This window comes from Natrix helvetica (genome assembly GCF_964273705.1).
Source record: "Natrix helvetica genome assembly, chromosome: 3".
Taxonomy (NCBI): Eukaryota; Metazoa; Chordata; class Lepidosauria; order Squamata; family Natricidae; genus Natrix; species Natrix helvetica.
The window spans coordinates 130163697-130191555 of NC_138549.1; the positions used below are offsets into that span (position 1 = coordinate 130163697).

Here is a 27859-nt window from a genome sequence, read left to right on the forward strand (position 1 = left end):
CCATGAGTTTCATATGTCCCTGAGGTAAATCACTCTCTTGTTCCTGAGATAAATCACCTGTGATTTGGCTTGTATGCATATTTCACATTTCTGAATCACCCACTCAATATTTTTGCTTGTGTAGTAGAAATGCTGTAGTTCTGCCAACTTTGGAGGTATTCATAACTGTCTTATCTATGCTAAACCATTAAAACAATATGGTGTCAAAAGAGAAGTTAAAAGAAAACAAAAAATGAAATAATAAGCATAAAAAAAAACAATTGGCAGCGGTAAAATTTAGGAATTCAAAAAGAACAGTGATATAGTTCACATTTCAAGTGATAATTCTATATTATACTTAACATTTGGCACCAGACACTCCAGTTTTTCCTGTGACCCTCAGATCTGCAGTTACAAAAGGGCTGTTGCTTGATATTTGGAAAAGTTATTTCTTATGCAAAACTGCCCTTCTATACAGTTAAAATAACAGAAAAGTTTTTCCCTATGTACCGTAAATATTATACTATTTTCCAATAAAGTCATCTATGGATGTTGTCTGGAAGTGAATAAGGGAGGTTAATTATATCACATTTGTCAAGATGTCATCACACCTAATTCCTTTAGAGGTCATTGTGGTATTATTGCATGTGACATAATTCATGTAGACAGCATTGTTTTCATTTTGTAGTGCCTTTGAGGTATAGCTAGTCTGAAACATAGTTTCTTTGTGTAGTTCCGAATAATGTGTTGAATTGTTATGTTTAATAGTTTGTTTCACAACAACTTGCAGTGCAACTAGATTGTGTTATTACTTTAAATCTCTAACACAGTAAAGAAGTTTGGGCACTGAGAATAAAATGGAACACAGCTGCTTTGAATAATTCAGATTTCTAACAACTCCCACAAGCCTTTATATTTTCTTGTTTCTATAGCTCATGGAGGTTTGTATGTGGCTCTGTGGGTTGGTTTAAATCACAATTTTGAATTAGTTGAAAGAAAAATTCCACTTGCTTTGCGTAATCTTCCACAGAGATTCTTTCATTCAACCCATGGAATCTGATTAAAAGGGGAAAAGAAAGCAGCTGCTTAATGCCAAATTAGTCACATCATTAAGTAAAAGTTTTATATTACAAATATATGTGCAGTGCAACAGTACTCCAAAATTTAGATCTAGATTTAGTCAGAGACAAAACTAAATTAATTCAGGGACTAGTTTACATAGCACAGTAATCCTTAATAGAGTTGCTTAATTTTGTTTTAGCATGCTATACAACCCAACGTTCATGATAACATTGTACAACCTGTGGCCATATAACCCCTGAATTTCCTATTGGTGGTCTCCAAAGCCCCCCATAGAATGAGGCAGGGCCAATATTTTACAATTGGGAAGAATTTGAGAGGTGAAATGAGTTCCTTAAGCCTTGCCAATTTCTTCCCTTTTGCTCCTGGATTTATCTGTTCTAAACTCAGTACATGATTAGCCAAATTCTCTAAAGCTACCGGGAAGCCGTTTTTAAATGTAACTCCCAGTTGCAGCAAAGTTGGCAACTCCTTGTTAACAGCTTGGGTATACCCCAATAGCTATTTTGAAAACACGATTAAATAGCCTAATCCTATGCAAAAATCCTGCCTAAGTATGAATAAGTTTGGATCTAAACATAATTAGAATCTAATCCTAATTATGATACAGTATTTATTGTGAGAATGTCCATTTCAGCATTTCTACTTACATTTAACACATGCAATGGCATATATTTGTATAGTCAAGCGCCTATAGTTTTCTTTCAGATTTTGTTTTACACCCCAGCGAAGAAATTAAAATCAGGAATTCTTCTTCCCCAGAGTGTTAAACACAGCAAACCTTTAATACAACAGAAATGCATGGCACCTCCATATTGCCACTGCTTTTTCTCCCCAATCTCCTAAAATTGAAATTGACCTGAAATTTTCTTAAAATCTGCAGAATATAAGGGAAATAAGAAAAAGACAATGGAGCCAGAAGCTGGGAATGAATTATTGCTCATTCCTAACAAGGGAGAATGTTCTAGCTACAGTAGTTCCAGAGTGGCAACATTTTAAGCAAATACATTATGACTGAATCAACAATATATTCATTTATCCCCAGGCAAAGCCAACACTGTAGGACTGGATGTACCTGAAGGTGATTCTGAACTGAGGTAAAACCCCAGGAGGAAATGCACCCTCAATTAACCAGTTAATCTATCTATCAGGTGCCTAAAGAACATATGAAATTTACTTATATAAATCCTGATATTCTAAGTTTCTTTTAAAAAGTGTCCAAAACAGCAAACCCATTAACTTAAAGTATGATGTGTCTAGAATCATGACATTGAAAAAACTACTTTGAACTGGTTCATAAAACAGTTAACTAAAATGACTGGAGTCACATTACACACAAAAAAAGCAAGCAATTATAATGAATATATGAACCCAGACACAGGAATATAAATGGGAAAATGTAAAGCCATTCATTTATCTGGTTCATCTAGCTGACAATGTGGGAATATGCAGCGGTGCAGGTATTAATCTCAGCTCCGTGAGTTGCATTGTTGGACAGCTTGCTTCCAGGTCTAATTTAAGGTAATAAGTCTAAGTTTAAAAGCCCTTCACTGAATGAGGCTGGGTTATCTGAAGGCTCTCTTCCCAATTGTATCTGCCTATCCCATCAGATTGGTAGAGAAGGTATGCTGTACGTCCTGTTTGCTAGGCAGGATGCAAGAGACAGGGCCTTCTCGGCCATGGTACCCATCTAAAAGAACATTAACCCCTTTCCTCCAAAATGAGGCTAGTTCTATCCCTGTTAATGTTCCAGAAGTCCCTTAAGATCTGGCTGTGTCATCAGACCCAGGACTCCCAGGGGACTGGTGAAATTCTAAGATGGCTCCATTGTTGAGGTTAATATTCACATTCTTTTGTATCTGGTGCTTTTGATTTATTGGAAGCACTAGATACAAGCCTGCTTTATATTTTAATAATTATTATTTTTATACATTTACTGTTTTAATTAACCAGGTTGTGCTCTGCCCAGGAACACCTTTTATGAGATGGGCAGACCTATACGTTTGATAGATAGATATCAATAGTTCTAGAAAACATCCTGCACTTTCATTTTGCTTTTTATCAGGACAGATACCAGCTCTAATTCTCCCTCTACTATCTTTTAATTAATTCTATATGCATAATTCAGGGCTATGAATTACTGTTTTCTTTCTCTGATTTCAATGGCTATGTCTCATTTGCTTTTATTAGAAAAAACGCTCATGTTTCTCCTCCAGTATTTCATTAAGAATGATCATTGTACTGTACCTTGGCAAATCATCAGCTTTAAAGGTTACGGAGTTAAATCGATAAATAGCCTTTGTGAGACTGCTGTAGTGCCTGCTATCAGTGTTTCCAATACAAATCCCTGTAAAAAAATAATCAGTACAAAAACGCCGTTAGTATGTTTTTGTTTAGTTTTATTTGTTTGCTTATCTTTTTTGTGTTTTACCTTTTGTGATAAAACTATATCTATATCCATCTGTCTGTCTGTCTATATATTTAGCAGTTTTGAAATAACTGAAGCTGCATCAATTTTAATCAGTACTATATTTAGTTTCCTTTAATTTGCACTGACACTTATGGGCCAAAGTTTTATCATGAGCTTTGACAATTCTCTCCTGAATTTTTAAAAAGTCTAGAAAATAATTAAATGTTTCAAGAAGAATCTGTTTAAGTATGAAAGCTTTTAATGCAGTAAACAATGGCTGAAAGACTCATAGTTTTGTACTGGAACAATCCAGTGCTACAAGACGTAATCGAATAGCAGAGATGGTCTCAGTGAAGGAAATAAATGCACAGGTTAACATGACCCTGAAAAAAACTTACGTATGAATGGAGAATATACAGTTCACCAGTACTTGATAGTAATAATATTAATTTGAAAAAACAGCTCCCAGACATCAAAGAAAAAAAATGTAATTGTTTCCATGTATGTATGTAATTTTAATAGTATTTGAAGTGTCCTTATATTAATGTGCATCCACATGCATTGGAATAAAGCAGAGGAACAAAAGAGAACATAGAAAAAAATAGAAACAATGTTGGGATTGAATGGAAACAGAAGAGAAAAACACTAATGGTCATGCATCTGCTACTACCTGGAACTACACTGGCAACATCTGGAAAAACATCCAGGATGGTCTGGCGGAAAACCCGTACAGCGAAGGTCTGATCGTCCCAGGGGCTAACGGGGGGTGGATCAAAGGTATCCATCACTTCTATCTTCACTCTCTTATCATTAATTGTTTTGTCTAATATTTCCAGGATCTAAGAATACACCCAAAGAACAAACAAGTTAAAGCAGCGAAGATGGTTTTCATCATGATATTAGCACAAGTTCCAGACTCTCCCTCAATCCTTTATACTAGTTTCAGCTCTCCCAATAAAAATATGTAGAGAGGATAGGAATCTTTCAGGAATCTCATTGCTGAAATCTTATTTCCTGTTATACAAAGGAACAGAAAGTTCTTGCAATTTGAATTTGGGTCTTGTATCGAAATATATATTTTAATGGTCTTTAATGCAGATATAATTCCAAAATTTAAATCACTCATATTAAATACAGAAATATATAACAGAACCCAATAATCAGGGGAGACATGATAGCAGTGTTCCAATATCTCAGGGGTTGCCACAAAGAAGAGGGAGTCAAACTATTCTCCAAGGCACCTGTGGGTAGAACAAGAAGCAATGGGTGGAAACTAATCAAGAAGAGAAGCAACTTAGAACTGAGGAGAAATTTCTTGACAGTTAGAACAATTAATCAGTAGAACATCTTGCCTCCAGAAGTTGTGAATGCCCCAACACTGGAAGTCTTTAAGAAGATGTTGGATAGCCATTTGTCTGGAACAATATAGGGTTTCCTGCCTAGGCAGGGGGTTGGACTATAAGACCTCCAAGGTCCCTTCCAACTCTGCTATTGTATTGTATTAATCAAGCAGAATGGTAAAGAACTGTTATAATCTTAACATTTGGCTTAAGCATTATTTCATGTATTTTTGTCACAAATACTGTAGGAGAAAATGTTCTTTTGATGCCTTCCTCTACCACAAAGACATAGGAAAAAGGGGATGCAACACCAGGGATTTAACTGTTTTCTCTTTATTATCCTTGTATGGAACAACCTATCATACATAACACATAGGCATGTTGATATAGGCAGCCAGTCAGCTAAACGGGTGCAGCCTGATTCCAACTGAGAGCATTGTTTCATCTGGTTCAATATTGCTTTCTATGACTGATGTGTCTTTCCAAGCTTCCAGAAAATCTTAGCCAGAGAAATTCAGGGACTGAATTTAGGGCCTTTTGCCTTCAAAGCACGTGTTGCAATATTCAGCTATTAAAAATTGTTTGTTCCTTCTCTAACATTAGTGGGAAGGTAAGGACCTCTGGAAATGCTCAGGTTTCCCAATACCTCTGGAGAGAGAGAATGCTACTTTCTCAAGCAGGGAGCAGGTTTTCTCAAGCAGGGAGCAGTAACAGTATCATTCAGGACCCAGAAATTAGGACTTTGTGTTAGAGAAAATGTAGGTGGTGAGGGAATTCCTCCAGCTACTGGAATCCTACATGGTGCTAAAGTGGATAAGAGAACATGATTGTTGATCGCTCCCAATTATGCTCTATCTCCCTCTGCTGCTGCAGCCAGAATGCCAGTAGCTGCGACATAGAACCAGCTAGCATCTCGCCTATAAGAAACAGGTATTAACAGGATCAGCCCAGGTTATATCAGAGCTGCTTAAAGAGGGAGAGTGCAGCACTATATCCAAATCAGGTAACCTGTTTAATGTTCCCTCAAGTAAAACTAGAATATCAAACTCTACAAGCCTAGGCCTGAACTATGACAAATTCTAAGATTAAAACAGCAAAGGCATATAAAACTCCACTGCTCTTCATCATACTACCTCCTCAACCGTTTGTGATGAGTGGATGCGGAAATTCACCGTGGCATCAGCTTTTGGTGGAATAACATTTGACTAGAAAGAAGGAAAGAAGAAAAAAGAAGATCTAAACGAGGGTAGAGTTATCCTCAAGCATCAAAACATTTCAGATCTCTGGCAGCAACTCAAAGCAGCTTCACCTGAAGCTATGACATAGTTCCTGGTTTGTCATCAACATCTCTTTTAAGTTTAAAGGAGACTTGCAAACGTGGCTTATTGAAGCGCTTGCTTGCTTTTACTCTTTTCTAAATGCCTTTATTCCTTCCCCTATGCCATTCTATTAACAATGAGCAAAGCTCTGCCTCTTTTTTTCTGCAAAAAAAGAACTTGGCAGACGTATATGCACTTGAAAAAAATGTAGCCACATACCATGGCAGTAAATAGCTTGCTTCTGAAGAATAGTAGACAGACCCACTTGTGCTTGTCCTTAACTCATTTCACAGGGAAATGTGGGTCCATCTTCAGGGAAAGAAAAATGCTGCCAATTCATGCCTTACATAAATACAAATTTACATTGGGCATGTATGTCTATGTGACGATAGTAGACCCATGATCTTAAATAATGGCTCAGCTCTAAACATAGATAAAAGAGTGAGTGGAGATTCAATTTGAAATATATCCAAAGTGCTGATTTGCTGGACCATATTTTCATCCCCAACAGTCATCACTCCCACCCTAACTTTTTTCTCTTTTGGATTGTTTTATTATAACTGAACTATTTGCAAGTAAAGCAACTGTATTGTGGATTAAGTTTTTTTTAAACTTAAAATCACAGATAGACACATACAGCGGTAAAATCCTCTGAAGTCTGCTACCGGTTCGGTGAGTCTGCTACCAAGTGCGTGCTTTGTGCCCCTGAGGTGAGCCCACGTAGCGTTAAAAAAGGAACATTTTGAAGCCTTCCAAGTCTGCAAAGGTAAGTAGAACAGCAAAGGGGGGGGGAGGGGGATCCACTGTGCTTTCTAGCTAATCTAAACCTAGCTAGAAAGCGGGAAATCGGACAATTCTAGTTAATATAAATTGTGCGTCACAGCTGATCTTCGGAAATACCAGTTCGCCTGAACCAGTAGCATTTTTTTTTACTACCGGTTTGGGTGAACTGGTAGCGTTTTTTACTACTGGTTCAGGTAAACCGGTCTGAAATGGTAGCATTTCACCCCTGGACACATTTCCATTTCACATTTGACCAGAACAGAGCAGCATTTAGAGTTGTGGATCTGTAATTTGGGTAACTTTTCCCAGTTCTACCAGCTGATGTCGCTGTTCAACAATAGCCATATTACTAAGTGATAAAACACTGCATCTTTGGTATTCTATTTTCTACATGTATACATATACACACAGACAGCCACAGACATCAGACTAACAAAGCACTTCCATTATTCAACAAGCTTACTTTTCTCAAGCATAGACTGAAGTTTACTGTATATCTAAAATTAGGGTAAACATGACGAGCTCTTTGTAAAATGTGCATCTTATGTATATACAGGTGAAACTCGAAAAATTAGAATATCATGCAAAAGTTCATTTATTTCAGTAATGCAACTTAAAAGGTGAAACTAATATAGCAACTTTTGCATCTCATTTGGAAACCAAGGACCCAGAGTATGGAGGAAGAATGGAGAGGCCAATCAAGCACAGTAATCCCACGGTCATTGAACCAGTTTTTGGTGCTTTTGGCAAAAGTTGCTCTCATCAGAAAAGAAGACTTTGGACCACTGAGCAACAGGACTTTGGATCACTGTGCTTTATTAAGACCAGGGTCAACGCATCCGTTTACCAGGAGATTTTGGAGCACTTCATGCTTCCTTCCACAGACGAGCTTTATGGGGATGCTGACTTCATTTTCCAGCTGCCCACACTGCCAAAAGCACCAAAACCTGGTTCAATGACTGTGGGATTACTGTGCTTGATTGGCCAGCAAACTCGCCTGATCTGAACCCCATAGAGAATCTATGGGGCATTGCCAAGAGAAAGATGAGAGACATGAGACTGAACAATGCAGAAGAGCTGAAAGTCGCTATTGAAGCATCCTGGTTTTCCAAACACCTCAGCAATGTCACAGGCTGATAGCTTCCATGCCATGCCGCATTGAGGCAGTAATTGCTGCAAAAGGGGCCCAAACAAAGTACTGAGTACATATGCATGCTTATACTTTTCAGAGGTCCAATATTGTTCTATGTACAATCCTTGTTTTATGGATTGCATGTAATATACTCATTTTCTGAGATGGTGGATTTGGGGTTTTCATGAGCTGTATGTCATAATCATCACACTTATGACAAATCATGGCTTGAACTATCTTGCTTTGCATATAATAAGTCTTATCTCATATATTAGTTTCACCTTTTAAGTTGCATTACTGAAATAAATGACCTTTTGCACAATATTCTAATTTTTTGAGTTTCACCTGTATGTGTATTTATTAGGACAAAAGATGTTTTGCACCATGTAGGGATGTGGATGCTTCATTTTGTTTTATGGGATTAGGTAGATGTCTGGGAAAGATGTGTTCCCCTTGTGAGATGTCCTCTTTTATGTTTATTGTGGTTTTGGAAATATTGAATAGAGATATAAGGCAAGATGAGAGGACTGTGGAAGTGATTTTAATAGAAAATTATAAATTAGGGGCTTTACAAGTGATTTACTATTGGTTGTAGAAGATCCTTCAAAGGGAATTGCAATTTCAATGGGCAAATTAAAATAATGTAGTGCATTAGGTTTTAAGATTAATAAATGAAAGATGAATACGTTAACAAGAATGTTATTAAGGGACTTCAAATTAATGCTGGAAATGTTAATAACAATAAGGGACATTTTATCATGTTTGGTGGATGTGTAAAATAGCTAGAAAATTCTTGATTCAAATATACACATTAATTCAGAGGATTTTAAAAATTAATATACAACTGTAAACAACTGGTTTTTTTTTTTGAACTACATTGGGAAACATTAAAAATGAAGATCACATAACTGCATTAGATGCCAGGAGGAGCCAGTAGCACAAAAGCAGTCACAATTTCCCTAAATTTCATTCCCTTGGAATTCATGGGTCCTGGATTTTGGACACATCCTGCAAATTAGCCAATTTGAGGTTCAAACATAGTTGCCCTCCAATGCATTGTTTCGCCCAGTTAAAAGTCATGACGAGAGTTTTAGTAGAATAACATATTATTTTTGCAGGACAATAATGCAACATGAGAAAATTGGGTGGAAATAAAGGTATTTTTTTTCTGGTTGCGTTTTTGTTCTGTTTAAGTATGTTAAGCATTTCCATTGCCAAATATACCTGTTTTATTTTATTTTCTGACAAAAATGGCGGGAAATCTTATCTGGATTTATTTTCCTATCAAATGTTTGTTTATTGAATATATATTCTGCCCATCTTGCTTTGAAAGCAATTCTGGGCATCTTATAATGCAAATGTTGGTTCTCTGTAGGTTACAAAACTGGGGCAGGAGCCACCAATTATCCGATTCAGTTGCAACTTTCCTCAATCTAGTGTCTTCCAGTTATACCTTTATTCCTGCATGAAACATGGTGATTGCAGTGGTGGTCCGAACCAAAGCATTTGTGCCAGGAGTTCGCTCAAGAAACCTGCATAAAGATTTAAAAGGCAAAAGTTTCTTTGGTATCCACATTAAACCAATATAACTTTCTGTACTCTGCAAAATAGCAGCAATATTTTATATTAATTGAAGTACAGCAATTAATACAAAAAGGAGAAAAAAGAAGAAGCCCTTTATATAATCCAGATAAATATATTGCCTGTAGCTTCCAGTATATTTTTCATTTATTTACCCATGCTCAGCTTATTTTTATTTCCTCTGCTCTCTTTTACATAATAAATTTTAGATTAACTGTTCAGGAGATAATTTTCTCTTGCAGTTTGTCAAGTCACTCATTAGCAGATATTATTCCTCCCACAAACAGATGTGATAGCATTGTATTAACACTCACATAATTGCCTTTTCAGAATTTGATAAAAGACCAATGCAGTTGAAGAAAGTTTTGCAGATTTTTTTGTTGCATCTTCTCAAAATAGAAGTTTTAAGAAAGGAGGAGAAAGGCAGTAAGAAAGAATACTACAGGGAGAACCTATGGCCACCATTTCCTAATTAATTTATGCATGTAGGTTTCAAGAAAGGAAAGTGATAAAAGCATCTTCTTTCTTACCAGCCAACAAGAGGTCCAAAGAGCCATAGATTTGCCATGATGATATTGAGGGGGAAGTTGAACTGAATAGCAGGAGATTGGGAATGGGAAGAGAGTATATACACATCAGCAAATGTATCCCCAGATAAGACTTTATTCTACATATTTATCTACCACTCAAGAAAACAATGATTGCATAAGTAAACATAATTACTATATACAAACTACAATCCAGTCCATTCTTGCTAGGGAAGGCAGTGGTCTTATGAGATTATTTTTTTATACTATTAATTATAAACTGAGTTGAGTACTTGTTTTTATTTGTGAACAAAGCCAAGATACAATTTTCTTTTAAATGAAATAAAAAGAAGAATAGAAAGTGAATCTGTAGAACAAAGGAAGTAATCGTTGTAAAAATACAATGTATGGTATTAGATGCAAGTCAAGATCCTGATTATTGCCTATACAGGTAGCCCTTGACTTTCAATCACAATTAGGACTTGACTTTCAGTCATTAAGCGATGTGGTCATTAAGTGAAACTGACTAGATATGATTTTAACTATTTTTACCGTGGTTGTTAAGCAAGTCATTGTGGTCATTAAGTGAATAACGCAGTCATTCACTGGAATCTGGCTCCCCCAATTGACTTTGCTTATTGGAAGCCCGTTGGGAAGGTCACAAATCACAGCCACATAATTGCAACATGCTGTGACCATCATGAATGTGAGCCGGTTACCAAGCGCCCAAATTGCGATCATGCGACTGCAAGGGTGGTGTCATGGTTGTAATTCAAGAAAGGGTTGCAAGTCACTTTTTCTAAGGCCATTAGAACTTCGAACCATTATTAAATGAAAGGTTGTAGGTTGTAAAGTCCTTTATGGCACAGATCTGACTATCTGAGCAGACACTGGTTCACAATTTCTGCCCATCCTATATGTTCAGAAAAATTATGCCCCTCTAAGATATAGCTGGCTGCCACCTGGCTATGATCAATAGAGCTCTGAAAACCTGGCTGTTTCCCCAGGCTTTGGTGGCACGTTGGTGGCACGTCCTGCTGCTTATTTTATCTTTTAATGGCTGTCTTTCTTCTGGTGATTGGGGATGTCTTGGAAACTGTTTTGCATGTATTGTATGATGATGCCACCCAGAGTCATTGTCCCTGAAAATCAAGTACATAGTGCTCAGTGTAGCAATTCATGGGAATTATCCCAAGAATTCCTTGGGAGATGCCTTAAATCAAGTACATTTGCCTAGTGCTCAGTATAGCAATTCATGGGAATTATCCCAAGAATTCCCTTGGGAGATGCCTTAAATGCCTTAAAATGATCTTATGAAAGATCTAGAAAGGAAGAAAACATGTACTGTTCAATACTCACCATTGGTACCAGTTGTTCAAACATCATGATTTCAGGTCCATGACCAAACAAATTGGGCATCGGCTGCGCTTCCAACCTATAGGAATCAAATGCAAAAAGCAAAATGAAGTACATTCAGTTGAATTATTTTGTGCCTAAGATGTAGGTTTGTTAGATCTGTTAGCTTCTTTCTTAAAACAGTAAATCAAACAGGTTTTAAGGAAAAAAAGGATCCCTTAGAATATGAAACGTGTAACTCATTCTTCTGAAAGTATCTTCTTTCAATCATATTATGTGGCAAAGAGATCTTTTATATCTTGGACTTTAAGAAAGCTAATTTCAATAGACTTAAAGAGAGCTTGGGAAAAATTCCATGGATGAGAATCCTCAAGGAGAAAACAACTCAAGAAGCTTGGGAAATTTTGAAAAATGAGATTACAAAAGCCCAGTCTAGCACAATACCAATGAAGAAGAAAAACAACAGCTCCCAAAAGAAACCAGCATGGCTGCATAAAGAACTCTCTGACAAATTGAAAGACAAAAAAGATAAGTATAAAAAGTGGAAAGGAGGGGACATAACTAAGGCAGAATATCAGCAAATAGCCCGAGCATGTAAAGATGAAGTGAAGAAAGCTAAGGCTCACAATGAAGAAAGGCTTGCCACAAAAGTAAAAAATAACAAAAAAAGCTTCTTCCAACATGTTAAAAACAAGAAAAAAGTTAAGGAAACAATTGGTCCATTGCTGGGAGAAAGTGGCAAGAAGGTGACAAGCAACAGGGAGAAAGCAGAACTATTTAACTCATGTTTTGCATCCGTCTTTACACAAAGGGATAAAACAGTCCAACCTATCAAAAACAGCACCACAAAAATCAGATTAGGAACACAAGTTGAAATAGGGAAGAAAATGGTAAGTGAGCACCTGTCTACCCTAGATGAGGTCAAATCACTAGGACCGGATGGACTACATACCAGAGTTCTGAAGAAACTGGCAGACGAGATTTCAGAACCACTGAACTATATCTTTCAGAGATCCTGGAGCACCAGGGAACTACCAGAGGACTGGAAAAGAGCTGATGTGGTTCCCATCTTCAAAAAAGGGAAAATAACAGATCCAGGAAACTACAGACCTATCAGCCTGACCTCAATACCAGGAAAAATTCTGTAAAAAATAATCAAGCAACGAATTAGTGAACACCTAGAAGCAAACAAAGTAATAGCCAAAAGCCAACATGGGTTTGTCAAAAACAGATCATGCCAGACTAATCTTATTGCATTCTTTGATAATGTGACAAAATTAGTGGACCAGAGTAATGCCGTTGATATAGTTTACTTGGACTTCAGTAAGGCATTTGATAAGGTAGACCATAACCTACTACTAGATAAAGTAGAAGAATGTTGGTTAGACAGCATCACCACCAGATGGATTCGTAACTGGCTGACCAACCGCACTCAACGTGTAGTCCTCAATGGAACTGCATCTTCATGGAGGAAAGTATGCAGTGGAGTACCACAAGGCTCTGTTTTGGGCCCAGTACTCTTCAACATCTTCATCAATGATTTGAATGAGGGAATAAATGGGGAACTTATCAAATTTGTAGATGACACCAAGCTGGCAGGAATAGCCAACACTCCAGAAGATAGGCTAAAGATACAGAAGGATCTTGACAAACTTGAACATTGGGCACTATCTAATAAAATGAAATTCAATGGTGAAAAGAGTAAGGTTCTACATTTAGGCAACAAAAACGAAATGCACAGGTACAGTATAGGTGGTACCTTGCTCAACAGTAATAACTGTGAAAGGGATCTTGGAGTCCTAGTGGACAACCATTTAAATATGAGCCAGCAATGTGCAGCTGCTGCCAAAAAAGCCAACACAATTCTAGGCTGCATAAACAGAGAGAGAGAATCAAGATCATGTGAGTGTTAATACCACTTTATAATGCCTTAGTAAGACCACACTTGGAATACTGCGTTCAATTTTGGTCACCACGATGTAGAAAAGATGTGGAGACTCTAGAAAGAGTGCAGAGAAGAGCAACAAAGATGATTAGGGGACTGGAGACTAAAACATATAAAAAACGGTTGCAGGAACTGGGTATGTCTACTTTAATAGAAAGAAGGACTAGGGGAGACATGATAGCAGTGTTCCAATATCTCAGGGGTTGCCACAAAGAAGAGGGAGTCAAACTATTCTCCAAGGCACCTGAGGGTAGAACAACGCAGTGGGTGGAAACTAATCAAGGAGAGAAGCAACTTTGAACCGAGGAGAAATTTCCTGACAGTTAGAATTAATCAGTGGAACAGCTTGCCTCCAGAAGTTGTGAATGCCCCAACGCTGGAAGTCTTTAAGAAGATGTTGGATAGACATTTGTCTGAAACAGTATAGGGTTTCCTGCCTAGGCAGGGGGTTGGACTAGAAGACCTCCACGGTCCCTTCCAACTCTGCTATTGTATTGTATAATTTGAATGTAGCCCTCTATAAAAGAAGGAACTCCTGCTGGTAGGACATGCAGAAGGTATGGACCAAATTTCATTCTCTATTCCCAGTGTAAAATGGATTGAGATAGATAGTTTTTACTCTCTCTGTGTGGTGGATATATTTTAAACTTTTTAAATAAATTTTGTACTATTTTTCTTTTTAATAATGATTTCTAAAATATTCTTCAATAATTATTTTTACGGATCTGGAATTTTATTTGATTGTTTGCTGTTCATTATCCAGTCATTTACTCTTGAGATGGGCAACTATATAAATATATCGAATAAGTAAAATAAAAGTATATGAGAATCTACCATATAAGTCATGTACTGTGTTAATTATCTGTAGCCTATCACACATAGCTTTTGATTCTTTTTTATTCAATAACAATAGAATTAATTGAAGGAACAATATTGAAAGAGAGAGGAAAGTGGAGTAGAAAAAGAATATGCAATTAGTTTAGTTAATTGTTCCTAAGTATAATTATTTGCTCAATTGCAGCAATGTATAATAGGCAACAGCCTTAGTTGTCGATGAAGGCTAAAAGATTCTTCAGAAATAGAATTTGACTGTTATTCTTGTTTATCCCCTATGTTGAAATGATTGGCGGTAGGGGAATGATAGGCAGGAAAAGATAAGAAGACAAAACAAAATTAAGATTTCTTTCCTAGTAACCTCTCAATGGCATAGCAATAAAGCACCCCATAAACTTAGATATATCATCCGCTTTGCAAATTATCGTGACTTGTTCTAGAAAATAACACAATAGAACGGAATAAATAGATACCACTTATTTCCTAATTCTACAACCATAACTTCCCCCTTGAAGATGTATTGGACTATAACATCCAGCAAAAATGGGTTAGATAGGTTGTAAACCATCCTAGCTAAAAACTGCCAGGTTGTAAAATTCTGTTACAACTATTCATGACTTATTCTGTAGCACCTTAGACTACTGTGCTTTATATGTTTTACTGAAAACTGTTGCATTCAACCCAAATAAAAAATTTCCCCATTAGATATGCATTGAATTCCCAAGACAGACACTCACTTGTATAAGGCCTCAGAAAGAATACCAATGCTGGTCCTCTTAGGGGGGGCAGAAGAATGGCCAACTTGAGATGTTACACTGAGATTTACATTAAGCGCACCTTTTTCTGTGATACCTATCCTGATAAGTAGAGGAAAAAACCATTAATGAAATTCCAAACGCAATACAGTTGGACTGTTTGTTATATTCAAACTGAATAAACAAGAAGTTAGGTCTGACTTTTGCTGCTTTTCGGACAATTTTATGTAGATCTTTTTTGCTTTGCTTAAACCAGCACATACAGACATACTTTGTATTTACTCTGCAGTCAGATTTCCTGCCTGCTGTGCAGAGCAGCAGGAATTTCTACTAATGTTCTCTGGCACTCCAGGGCAAATCGTCACCCATCTGATATTACAAAATACATGTCGCCCTAGTTACTCTAGTCTTATAAGTAGAGCAGAAACCAACATCTGGATTTGTAATAGGTCTATGTACTCTATTGCTGGGCGCTACAGTGACCAGGCATTCATATACCTGAAGTTAATCAGTTATCATATGCACAACCAATATGAGATGAATAAATTCATAAATAACTGAAACTGCAATGTATCAAATTACTTTGCCTGTTTTTTGCCCACCTTTGTTGTGGAATGATGAAAATATGGACAGTCTTTCCAGAACAAATGTGGGCCAAAAACAGGCAAAGTAATTTGATAGATTGCAGTTTCAGTTATTTATGAATTGTAAGGCATGGCTTCCAACATTCAATTGTTTAAACCTGATTCTATGAGATAGGTAAAGAACTGCATTTACTGTAGAAAACAATTGTATTTCTTTACTTACACAGCTACTGGTTTCTCTATTTTAGGGATCACTCCATCAAAAATAAAGCTTCCTTCATCAAGCACAAAAGAAAGTTGTACCCCTCTAGATTCCAGCTCAGCCACAATTTTCATTGCTCCTTTTTTACCACCCACCTGAAAGGGAATTAGAATAACATTTTGCTTGGCTAGTCTTTTGAAAGAAGGCAATTATTATTCAGCAAAGATGTAAATGATTTACTAATTATAGCCCAAACCATTAACCAAAGCCCCCCCCCCCCCAGGGGGAACAGCAGTCTCAAGAAATGTTTCAACAAATGTTCCAGACACTCTTAAAGGGACAGGATGAAATAAAAAAAAAACAGTTGGTGGACTTAAGGGAAGAACTCAGAGAGAATAAACAACAGACTTTACAAAATAGCCAGAAAATAAACGCTCTGGAGGAGGGTGCTGTGGGGGTGGGAGAAGAGATGAAGGCTTTACAAAAAAAAAATGCTGGGATTGAGAATTATATGGAAAAAATGGAATTTGAAAGGATGTCTCTTTTTCTTAGATTTCAAAACATACCTGAAATGGAGGGTGAAGACTTAAGGGAGATTATGATAACAATGCTAGCAGATTATATTAAAAGAGATAAACAACAGCTAGGGTGGGATATGGATTTGATATATAGAATTAACTCAGCATATGCCAGAACACACAATGTTCCAAGGGAAGTTCATGTTAAATTTTTTTAGAAAGACTATAAGAGAGGAGATTCTAGGAGTTCAAAGGGGGGAACCTTTAAGATATAAGGACAAAGAAATAACCATTTTGAAACAGATACCAAAAAGAATAAGAGATAAGAGGAAGAAATTCTTCTTTCTAACTAAAAAATTATATGAAAAAAATATCTGGTTCAGGTGGTTAATTCCAGAAGGCTTGTTGATTTTCTGGGAGGGGGGGTAGAGTGATAATTAATACAGTAGTGGAGGCAGAAGCCTTCATGGAAAAACACAAGAACCTCCTAGATGAAACAAGAGACAGTGCACAAGACATGAAGGAGGGAGGAGCCAAGGCTCAGCCAACAGACAGGGGAGAAGAGACAGCAATGAGACTTAGGTCACAGAAATGATTTAAAAACACATTGCAATTGTCAATACAATGAAATGGTTAGAAGTGATATAAAGTATGGTTGAAGATGTTAAAGAATTTAGTATACCTAAACTCCTAATATGTACGTAATAATGATATTTTGATATATATAAAATAAGAAAGAGATGTAAGACCCCGGGGAAGCACCACCTTCCGTATGATGTAGCTGTCAAAATTTTTCTCCACATTTATGTACCCTTTTCCCAAAAATACTTGAAAAAACTAATAAAACTTTTTTTTTTAAAGAAAGTTGTACCCCTCTAGATTCCAGCTCAGCCACAATTTTCATTGCTTCTTTTTTACCACCCACCTGAAAGGGAATTAGAATATCATTTTGCTTGGCTAGTCTTTTGAAAGAAGGCAATTATTGATTTGATTTTTGATTTTATTAGATTTGTAAACTGCTCCCTCTCCCCAAAGGGACTCGCAAAGATGTAAATGATTTACTAATTATAGCCCAAACCATTAAAGTTCGAATTTAAAGAGATTGTACATAATCCCATTTAGAAAGCTACTATAGCAATAGCATTTAGACTTATATACCACTTCACAGCACTCTCTGATTTACAGAGTCAGCATATTACCCCCAACCAGGAGTGGGTTGCTGCCGGTTTTACTACCAGTTCGCAACCCGCTTCGCTAGCGTGTGCGCGCTGTTCAGTGAAAATTGTTCTTTGTTCATGCGCAGAACAATTTACAGTGAACTGTGCATGCGCAGTCACTAAAAACCAAAATGCCGGTGGCCAGGCGGTGACAAGAGAACCGGTTGGGGGGCATGGCAGGCCTGGGTCGCTGTCGGTTCTGCAACCCTGGTCTGAATTCCATTACCGGTTTGGCCAAACCAGGAGCAACCCACCTCTGTCCCCAACCATCTGGATCCTTATTTTACCAATCCTGGAAGGATGGAAGGTGCAGTCAACCTTGAATCTGTCAGGATTGAAGGAATCAAACTCCTGGTAATGTAAGGTGAGTTAGCCTGCAATACTGTATTCTAACCACTGCGCTACCATGGTTTTATACTGTATATCTAAGCTATCTTTTCACATGTATCTAAATCCTAATTGGAGAATATTTTTAAAGATTTGTTTATCCAGTTTTTATTATTTTTATGAATGATTCAAGGCAATATACATACCTAATATTCCTCCCTTCTCCTATTTTCTTCACAACAACCCTGTGAGGTGAATTGGGCTGAAAGAATGACCGGCCCAAAGTCACCCAGCTATCTTCCATGCCTAAAAAGGGACTAGAATTCACGTTCTTCTAAACAAACAAACAAATAATACCTCTTCATCATGCCCAAGGCCTATATAGAAAGATCTTTGTGGTCTGTAATTTCGTCTCAGTAAAAACTCTAGAGAATGTAGAATGCCCTGAGGATTAGAAAGAAAATAATAACTATTTTACATTTGGTTACACAGTGAATTGTACCATATATGGTTATTATCAAGAATTAGACTACCAGAAAGCAGAGCTCATACAGAGACTTTAACTCTATTCACTAAAGGCTTTTGATTATTACAGAGCTATATAGTACTAGCCACCCTTGAGTGAGCATAATCCAGTGAGTCTCCTGGAATTGGGTGACCAATACATGTAAATAATATTTGGCAAGAAATTTGCTGTCCCTATAGCTGATCATTATCCAATAGGAACCTCTATTGCCTCTGTCCCTAGTTATCTTGTTTTCTTCCATAATAGCAGATGGTGAAGACTAACAGATTTTACACATTTTACATTTACTCCTTGAGGCTGCCCAGGGATGGTATTAGAGCAAAGAGGAAAATGCTGCTTAAAGACTGGTTAAGCCAGTAACACTCATGGATTGGGGATGAGATGAAGGAAGTATCATCACTGGAACACAGAATGCACAAAGAAAAGGTTCCTGCGTTTGTGCTGTGTTGGATGCAAGGGAGTGTGTGTCCTAGGTAACTTTTTGTATCACCTATCTCTATGTAATCTTGCTTCCTTTTCATTGAAGAAAATAAATTACCATACCAAAGACTGTGTGTGGATTTCTTCTCTTTTTTACGTATGTTTAAAATTTTGTATATATGCTGCCCACTATTTCTAATAATCCCCCAGGACAACTGACTCAACCATGCAATAAATAATGCTTTGTTAACATCAGAGCAGGGCAGTAAAATCTGTTTCGAGCCAACAGCTATAAATTGCCTTTGGCAGCATGCCATGAACAGTACTCCAAAAGTGAAGTGAGCCAAGGCAAAAACTATATTTTGTTTAAATTAAATCTACTTAGTCTCATCATGTATTTAATCATTTTTCCCATCTGTCATATTAAAGACATGTCAACTTGGTGGCAGACGTTTCGTTTTGAAGCTTATGAATGCAATAATGGGCTCCTAATCCTGGGATTAAATAATATTTTATTTTTCTCAGAACACGTATCTCATCCGTCCTCAACCAAAGTCTTCTGTGCATCAGCAGACATGTTAAATATGTTGTTATAATGATCTAATAATATGTGGCTAATATGTTATTAATCAGACGGCTCATCTTGCTTGTTTCTAGCCTTGAATCAGCTTTCATAGAGTATTGGGACAGAAGAAGGATACTATTGCTTTTCCCTCCAGTTTTCCAAACTGAGTTAGAGCAGTGTTGTTGTTCTCTGATCTTTGAAGCTCTGCATTTCATTAGATCCATGTCAATCATGAGTCAATTCATTTCAGAAAGGCTGTTTTAATCACTAGTTAGCCAGATTGTTGCAACCAGAGAAGTCAGCAAGACTGATTAACGCAGTAGGAAATGTGCAGCCCTGCTCCATTTTCACATGCCTCATAAGTCCACTAAAATCACACTATTCCAAGGGAGGTTCAATTTGCCAATATTTTTCATAGTGAAATGAAAGTATTTACTACCTTTAATCGCCAAATGGCTCAACTCAGCCATAAAACCCCAAACCAACAAATAAAAGAATCACAGACCACATCCTTTGACTCTCTTTCACTACTTTTCCATTTTATCTTGTGTCCAGCAACCACTTTTTCACTTCAAGATGGCATAGGTGACCTGTATTTCCCCTACAATCATCAATTTAATTTATTCTGGGGGGGAAAAATAGAACCATTTGTTCAGTGAAAGCAGGAAAAGCCAGCTTTCCTTTTCAGTTTTCCAGAAGGAGCAATTGTTGAAGCAAAAGGTGTGTCTAAGAAGTCTGTATGAAGCTCAGCCAAATGCAATTCTAAAAGCAGTAAAATTATTTTGAAAACTGCAGCATACAGAAAGAAAACTGACTGCCTCGTCCCATACTGTGTAATGGAAGCCATGATTTATCATAAATATGGTACATAAAATTTCATAGACTCCTGCAACTCAGAGCATTTCTGCATCTCACAAAAAGGAGATAAATTGATATACCATAGCTGAGTTTTTATTATCTAGTGTTCCTCTTCCATATATAAATCCATCATGTTCCACAGCAGAAAAGGGATCACTGACATCCCATCCGTCAGGGTATGCTGGGACCACATCTATATGTGCAAGCAGCATATATGGCTGTAATTGAGGGTTAGATCCCTGGATGGTGAATAGATGGCTATAATCTCCGATAACTTCATGTTGAATGAATGAGGTAGAAAACACTATAGGAAAAACTTCAGGAAAGAGAATTAAACAAAGTTAGCCACTGGGTTTAATTTTAAAGTTACTGTGTATTGGGTACAGAAGCCAGACTTTTAATGAATGGCATGTATAAGAGAATAGTGGATGATATAATGGATTTGGAAAATGGTTAACTGTAATATGGGAGAAAGAAATTGTTTTTATTTATTTATTTTTATTTATTTCTTTCTTTGGATTTCTAAATCGCCCCCTCTCCCAAAAAGGGACTCGGGGCGGTGTACAATCAGATAAAATGCAGATAAAATACATGAATAACAATATAAATAATATAAAAACAATTAAATACTAAACATTTAGATGGAGGAGATAAGACTGTACAAGAAATAAATATGCTATGGAAACCCTAAAAATCATCCCCAATTAAAATACCCAAACCCAATTAAAATATATCCCCGGGAGGCAAAACTAAGAGAGTGCCAGGCCAGCTGATTGAAACAGGTGAGTCTTTAATTTTTGACGGAAGGAGCGGAGGTCGGTGGTGGTTCTGATGTCGGGGGGGAGGTCATTCCAGAGGGTTGGGCCCATCACAGAGAAGGACCTACTCCTAGGTGTCGCCCGCTGGCATTGCCTAGCGGACGGCACCAGGAGGAGTCCCTCCCTGTGTGAGCGGATTGGTCGTAGGGACGTGTGTGGTAGGATGCGATCCTGCAGATAACTAGGTCCTATGCCATGGAGCGCTTTAAAGATGGTAATCAATACCCTGAAACGCACCCGAAAGGCCACAGGCAGCCAGTGCAGCTCGCGCAGGAGGGGTGTTACGTGGGAGTATCGTGTACTCCCCATGATGACCCGCGCGGCTGCGTTCTGAACTAGCTGCAGTCTCCGGATGCATCCCAAGGGAAGCCCCATGTAGAGGGCATTGCAGTAGTCCAGGCGAGACGTCACCAGCGCATGAGTGACCGTGCGCAGGGCACTCCGGTCCAGTAGGGGGTGCAATTGGCGCACCAGGCGGACCTGGTGGAACGCCCCCCTTGCCACGGCTGCCACATGGTCCTCCATTGACAGCCGGGCATCAAGGAGGACGCCCAAATTGCGCGCCCGTTCCACAGGGGACAGTTGTTCGCCCCCTATGGCCAGCGATGGTATCAGCTGGCTGAACCGAGGTGCCGGTAGCCACAGCCACTCGGTCTTGGAGGGGTTGAGTTTGAGTCTGTTGTCCCCCATCCAGACCCCGACGGCTTCCAAACACCGGGACATCACTTCGACAGCCTCGTTGGGGTGGTTTGGGGTTGAAATGTACAGCTGAGTGTCATCAGCGTACAGGTGGTACTCACCCCAAAACCACGGATGATCTCACCCAGCGGCTTCACATATGCGTTGAACAGGAGAGGCGAGAGGACCGACCCCTGTGGCACCCCACAAGTGAGTGGCCTCAGGGTGGACCTCTGTCCCCCTGTCAACACACATTGCTTCCGGTCGGAGAGGTAGGAGCCGAACCACCGCAAAACGGTGCCTCCGACTCCCATCCCCTCCAACCGGCGCAATAGGATACCATGGTCGATGGTATCAAAAGCCGCCGAGAGGTCTAATAGGACCAGGATAGAGGAACAACCCCTATCTCTGGCCCTCCAGAGATCATCAACCAACGCGACCAAGGCTGTCTCTGTGCTGTGCCCGGGTCGGAAGCCGGACTGGCGTGGGTCTAGATAATCGGATTCGTCCAGGTGTCGTGGAAACTGCTGCGCCACCACATTCTCAACAACCTTCGCCAAAAAGGGGAAGTTGGAGACTGGACGGTAATTAGCTAGCTCCATTGGGTCGAGCGAAGGCCTCTTGAGCAAGGGTCTCACCACCGCCTCTTTCAAGGCAGTTGGTAAGTATCCCTCACCCAATGAGGCGTTCACCAGGCCCAGAAGCCAGCCTCGTGTCACCTCCCAGGCTGCCAGTACCAGCCAGGAGGGACACGGGTCCATTGAACATGTGGTGGGACGCAGCCGTCCACGCAACCTGTCCAAATCCTCGGGGGCAACAGAATCAAACTCCTCCCAGAATGGTCTCTCAAGACTCGCTGTTGACGGCTCGTCTGGTCCACTGACGGAGGTCCATCCGCTCCGGATCTGAGCAATTTTGTCCTGCAGATATTCCCCAAACTCCTCTGCTCTTCCCTGTAAGGGTGCCCCCCGCGTCCCCTGCGATAAAAGGGAGCGGGTCACCCGAAACAGGGCGGCAGGGCGGTTATCCGCGGACGCAATAAGGGCGGCACAATGCCTACACTTGGCCGCTCTTATTGCCACAAGATAAGTCCGCAAATAGGCTCTTACCTGTGTTCGGTCAAATTCGGAGCGTGAGGACCTCCACCTGCTCTCTAGACGTCTCCTGTGGCGCTTCATCACCCTTAGCTCCTCAGTAAACCAAGGAGCCCGGGTGGGTCGATGCCGCAGGAGAGGTCGCAAAGGCGCAACCTGGTCCAAGGCCCCAGTCGTCGCCCTATTCCAGGCAGTCACTAGGTCCTCGGAGCGGGAGCGGGACAGGGCTACAGGTATTGGCCCAAGCTCCGTCTGGAATCTATCCGATTCCATCAGGTGCCTGGGGCGGTACCAGCTTGTAGAGTCTGGTTCCGCCTCCTCGCGGTGGGGGATAGCGCCAGGGAAGTCCAGCCGGAGGGATGAGTGATCTGACCATGACAGGGGCGTAATGACTAAGTCCCCTATTCCCAGATCACTCGTCCACTGTTCAGATACAAAAATGAGGTCCAGTGTGTGGCCCCCTTCGTGAGTGGGGCCCTGAACTAATTGGGTCAGGTCCATGGCCGTCATGGAAGCCATGAACTCCCGAGCCACCTCGGAAGCCGCTCCCGTCGACGGCAAGTTGAAGTCCCCCATGACCAAGAGTCTGGGGGTCTCAACTGCCGTCGCTGAGATTAGCTCGAGGAGCTCGGGCAGGGCTGCTGATGCATAGCGAGGAGCCAAGTATACAATCAGCAAGCCCCACTGCCTCCCTGGGCCCCAGTTCACACCAAGGGACTCACACCCGGGTATCTGAGGGACAGTGAACTCCCTCGGCTCTAAACATTCCCGAATAACCACCGCCACCCCACCACCCTTACCCAGGGCCCGGGGCTGATGGAATGCCAGGAAACCTGGTGGGCACATTTCCACGAGGGGCAAACCACCCTCGTGGCCCAACCAGGTCTCCGTTATCCCTGCAAGGTCTAGCTCCCCCTCTGAGATCAACTCATTGATGAGGGGGGCCTTGTTGGTAACAGACCTTGCATTGCAAAGCATCAGCCGCAGGCCCTGGCTCTGTAGTTCCTGTCCACCTAGACTGCAGGGGTTGGTACAAGCGACCGGGCGTAACCAACAGCCACGGTCTCCCAACCGACCTTGGGATCTTATCCTGTCCTCGCATCCCCCCCTCCCCACGACCGTTGTAATAGGACAACCCTCTGTTCGAGTGACCTTTGTTTTCCCCCCCTCTACCTCACCCCCGTCCTTCCTGGACTCACCTGTTTGCCTGGCACTGGCTCTCCTCCCGGTCTGATTGGCCCTCCCCCCCACCCTGGAACCCCCTAAAAAAGATAAAAAACATTTTACTAAAAATCCCCTTAACTTCCGGCTCCTACACCTCTCGGGGTCAACGAGTATTTTGTATTTCTGTATGTAGACGAACTGTTTTGAAAGCAAATAATATAAACAAGAAAAAAAAGTTTGAAATTATTCTTTTCCCTCTTTTATTCACTGGGAAACAAAAAACAAGTATATCCTAGCAAACACAACAAATGTTCCCCTTGTGACCAGAGTAGTGACATCATCTGCAATACAATAATTCTTCCATTTATATTGTTCCTTCATCAGCATTTATTATCTTACTCTGAATATATACAGTACATAGCAATCTTTGGATGCTCAAAGTTCTACTCATACTTTATCTCTGAAATTTCAATAATCTAAAGTAAACCTAAAGTATCATCCTTGTGTTGCAGTTAGATGGATAAACAACACTTTGCCATCATAACAGCAAGAAACGGGAACTTGGTGCAAAGAAAATCACCTAACAAAATTACTGATTAAACAACAGGGAACCAAATTTATTTTCTAAGTAAATTTAATGCCATGCTATTTCTCCATGCCTGAGAGAAAGTAGCTTATTTAAAGCAGCCTTACTGATTTTTTTAATTGAATTGATTTTAGAACTTTGCACTTTCTGGTTCAACCCATGAGGTTTAGGTTGCGAGAACCAAGTATATTGAAATAAATAGGACTTAATTTCTCAGTAATATGTGGTGGTTTTTTTTCCCTAAGAATGCTTAAAGCTGTCTGTCTGTCTGCCTATCTATCTGCAGCTTTCCTTTTAGTTTCTTTTATAGAGTCATACTAGAGGTGAATCATAAACCAAATATTTAGTTAGAATCCATAACATGTAGCTTAGCATTTGAATCCAACAAAACTATTAACGCTGGTCATAACTTAGTACAGTATCTCTGCCAACCACTGATTGAAAGGGATGTTATTTTGCCACTTACATTAATATTAAACTGGGAGAATTCGCCATTAAATATACATGTTTACTCTTTCTGTGAATCAGTGTAATTTATAACAGAATGGTAACTCCAATTGAAAAACAATATTAAATTATTATTCAAATACATATTCATTTTTTAAAGAATCCTTATTTTCTTCACAGATAACATCTATAATAACATTTATAACCACCACACAATTTTTGTCAATTGAACTTTATTAAATAATGAACCATATTTTTTCAGTTTGGTGCTTCAGTTCTATCAAGAAATAAATGCAATACAATAATTATATTTTCTATGCAATTAGTAGCATTATCACTAATAAAAAACAATTTTGTTTATTATTTATTTACATTTAAATACCTTTGTAAATATATGGCTCAAATTCTTCCAGGGCTGTTATATTCTGATCATCTGGTGAGAAGGAAACGGTTTGTATTCTGACAGCACCTTTTGTAAAGGATAAAGCATTTTTCAAAATGCTCAGGCAATATTTGAAAAGAGTAACACAGATGGACAACTGCACCCATTAAGATGTCTTAAAGATACACTTATATAAGAAACCATCATTATCAATTGATAAGCCCTAGTATCAATTATAAGAGGGCATTTGTGATAATATTGAACAGCTGTCATGTAAGGGCTTTGTACATTAAGATGGGAGCACATCTCTGTGCACAAATCCATCAGAAAGACCTGCACATGAGGGATTAGAATTCATTTTGTTGCCATTCATGTATTTGACAGTATGCCACACTAATCATAGGCTCTGAAAAGCTCAAAATAAAATATCAAATACATATTTAACTTCTCCAACAGGTGCAAAATGATTTTAAAATACTTTACAAATCCACAGGGCATAATAAAACACAGAAGAACAAAGCATACAGTAGTTGTCAGAGACTCCACAGCAAGCTACCTCAATCTCCTTAATATCCCCCACCCCCACCCCCCACCCCCCACCCCCCAAAAAAGAAGAAGGGATGCAAAAACCGAAGGAATTTTACCAGGTTTTGAAATCTACGGGCCTTCCTAGATTTGAGAAAAATAATCCCCCCAACCATGGTTTGGAGCAACCATGAAAAAAACTTGCCTCCCTGAAACCTCATGGGAAGTTGGAAATCAATCAGGAAAATTGAATGTGGAGTAAATGATGTTACCAAGGTAATTGGGGATCCAAGCCTCAAAAGGCTTCATAGGTATTGACAAGCATTTTGAATTGTACCTGGAAACTTGCCAGAAATTAATGCAGTTCATGCAAAATAGATGTCACTCTGCTGTTCCTGCAAAACAGTTGTCATTCTCTAAACTGCCTGGTTAGCAAATAGACAGTTGCATATTGTTGTCAACTGTTCTTTCCAAGTAAGTAGAAGTTATAAAGCACCTCAGCTAGTTCTAGCAATGACAAACTGATGGCATGCAGCAAAATCATTGTGCAAATACAGTCCATGCACTTGTATCCTGATGTGGGAGGGAAGTACATTGTGATGTTACAGCATATGTTTCATCACTATGTTAGCAGCCTAAATAGAGCATTACATGAAAGCATGGGTATCCAACCTTTTGGCTTGCCTGGGACACAATGAGAGAAGAAGACTTGTCTTGGGCTGCATATAAAATATATAACATACTTGATCACTAAGAATCACATAATAATATTAAAAGTTTATGATCTTGTTGGGGCCACATTACTATCCGTCCAGTGCCCCTTGCAGCCTGCAGCCCGTGGGTTGACACGCCTGCATTAAAGCATCTGCAAAGTGTTAGTATCTCCTTTGGGGGCAAAAATTAAAATGACAGCTCCAAATAAACTAAGAGTTATTTAGTGACTGAAGGGTGACTGCCTGGAAAAGCAGCTTTCCCATCCCACCTAACTTGAGGAAGGAAAGAAGAATCCACCCCCAAGTCGTGCAGGGTTCAAAGCCTGCCTTTTATAACAAATCAAATCATATGAATACTGTCTTTTCTGATATATTTGTGTCTACAAACGGAATGCCTATAGGTATTAAATATACAGAACTATGTACAAGGATAAGGACCTCAAAAGTGATTTTATTCAAAACGATACATCTTACAGCCTCCAAAAAGCTAGTGTTATTCTGAGCAGAATATAAAGTTGTTTTATGCATTCCGATTGTGAAAGAGTATCAGTAAAGCAGGAGTTTGTAGCAGAGGTAACTTCAGCAGCAACAGACATTCAGTCCTATGCGGTTACTCCAGGACAGGAGATCTGCATATTGTACCAAACAATTTAAGTCAATAACAGAGGAAAACACAATTTAGTCTAACAGACGTAGACAAGGCTATAATTTTGCTCTCGAACCACTAGTACTAGCTTCCTATTAAAAACAGAGAGAGAAACATTTACTTTTAAGAAATGACTGCTTTTACACCCGATTCCATCTTTTCTTTTTTGTTTTCTTTTTCTTTTTTCTTTTCTTTTTTTACCTTGGAGCACCTCCTTGAGCTCTTGCAACTCGCGGGGGCTAAAGGCAGCCTCCCCTCGCCTCTGCCGTCCCTGCTGCTGCTTTTCCCGCAGTCCTACGGCCGGGCCAGAAGGTCGCGTCCCATAGGCTCGGAGGAGCATCGCGACTAGCAAAAGCGACACTATCCCGCACAGTCCCAAGCCAGCCCCGCACAAGACGCCCCGCAGCCGACCACCGAAGGTCGCCATTTTCCTGCGTCTTGGCCCAGCCGCTTTGGGAACTTTGACAGGCAGGCGCGGCTTCTAGCCAATCATTGACGGAGCTGTTAATTTATCACCGCGGCGGGAAACTTGATTTGGTAGGGCTTTT

General features: G+C 39.5%; 1 protein-coding gene across 1 annotated transcript; it reads right to left on the minus strand.

The window, feature by feature from the left end:
• Positions 1-860: 860 nt before the first annotated feature.
• On the minus strand, positions 861-27859 carry PM20D1 (peptidase M20 domain containing 1). Its single transcript, XM_081948575.1, has 13 exons — positions 27513-27859; positions 25428-25514; positions 20339-20574; positions 18247-18333; positions 15849-15982; positions 15024-15143; positions 11511-11586; positions 10155-10216; positions 9497-9575; positions 5943-6014; positions 4140-4308; positions 3307-3406; positions 861-1035 (listed from the first exon to the last, which is right to left on the minus strand). Exons 1-13 carry the CDS (start codon positions 27736-27738, stop codon positions 906-908), a joined length of 1578 nt encoding a protein of 525 aa, XP_081804701.1. The 5' UTR covers positions 27739-27859; the 3' UTR covers positions 861-905.

Bases quoted from the DNA above. Each gene is read 5' to 3' on its own strand.
- PM20D1 (XM_081948575.1), bottom strand. From the start codon at position 27,738: ATGGCGACCTTCGGTGGTCGGCTGCGGGGCGTCTTGTGCGGGGCTGGC. The intron at 15,144-15,848 runs GTAAGTAAAGAA...TCTACTTATCAG, and splicing joins ATAGAGAAACCAGTAGCTGT to GATAGGTATCACAGAAAAAG. The intron at 9,576-10,154 runs GTAAGAAAGAAG...ATCTTTATGCAG, and splicing joins TTTGGACCTCTTGTTGGCTG to GTTTCTTGAGCGAACTCCTG.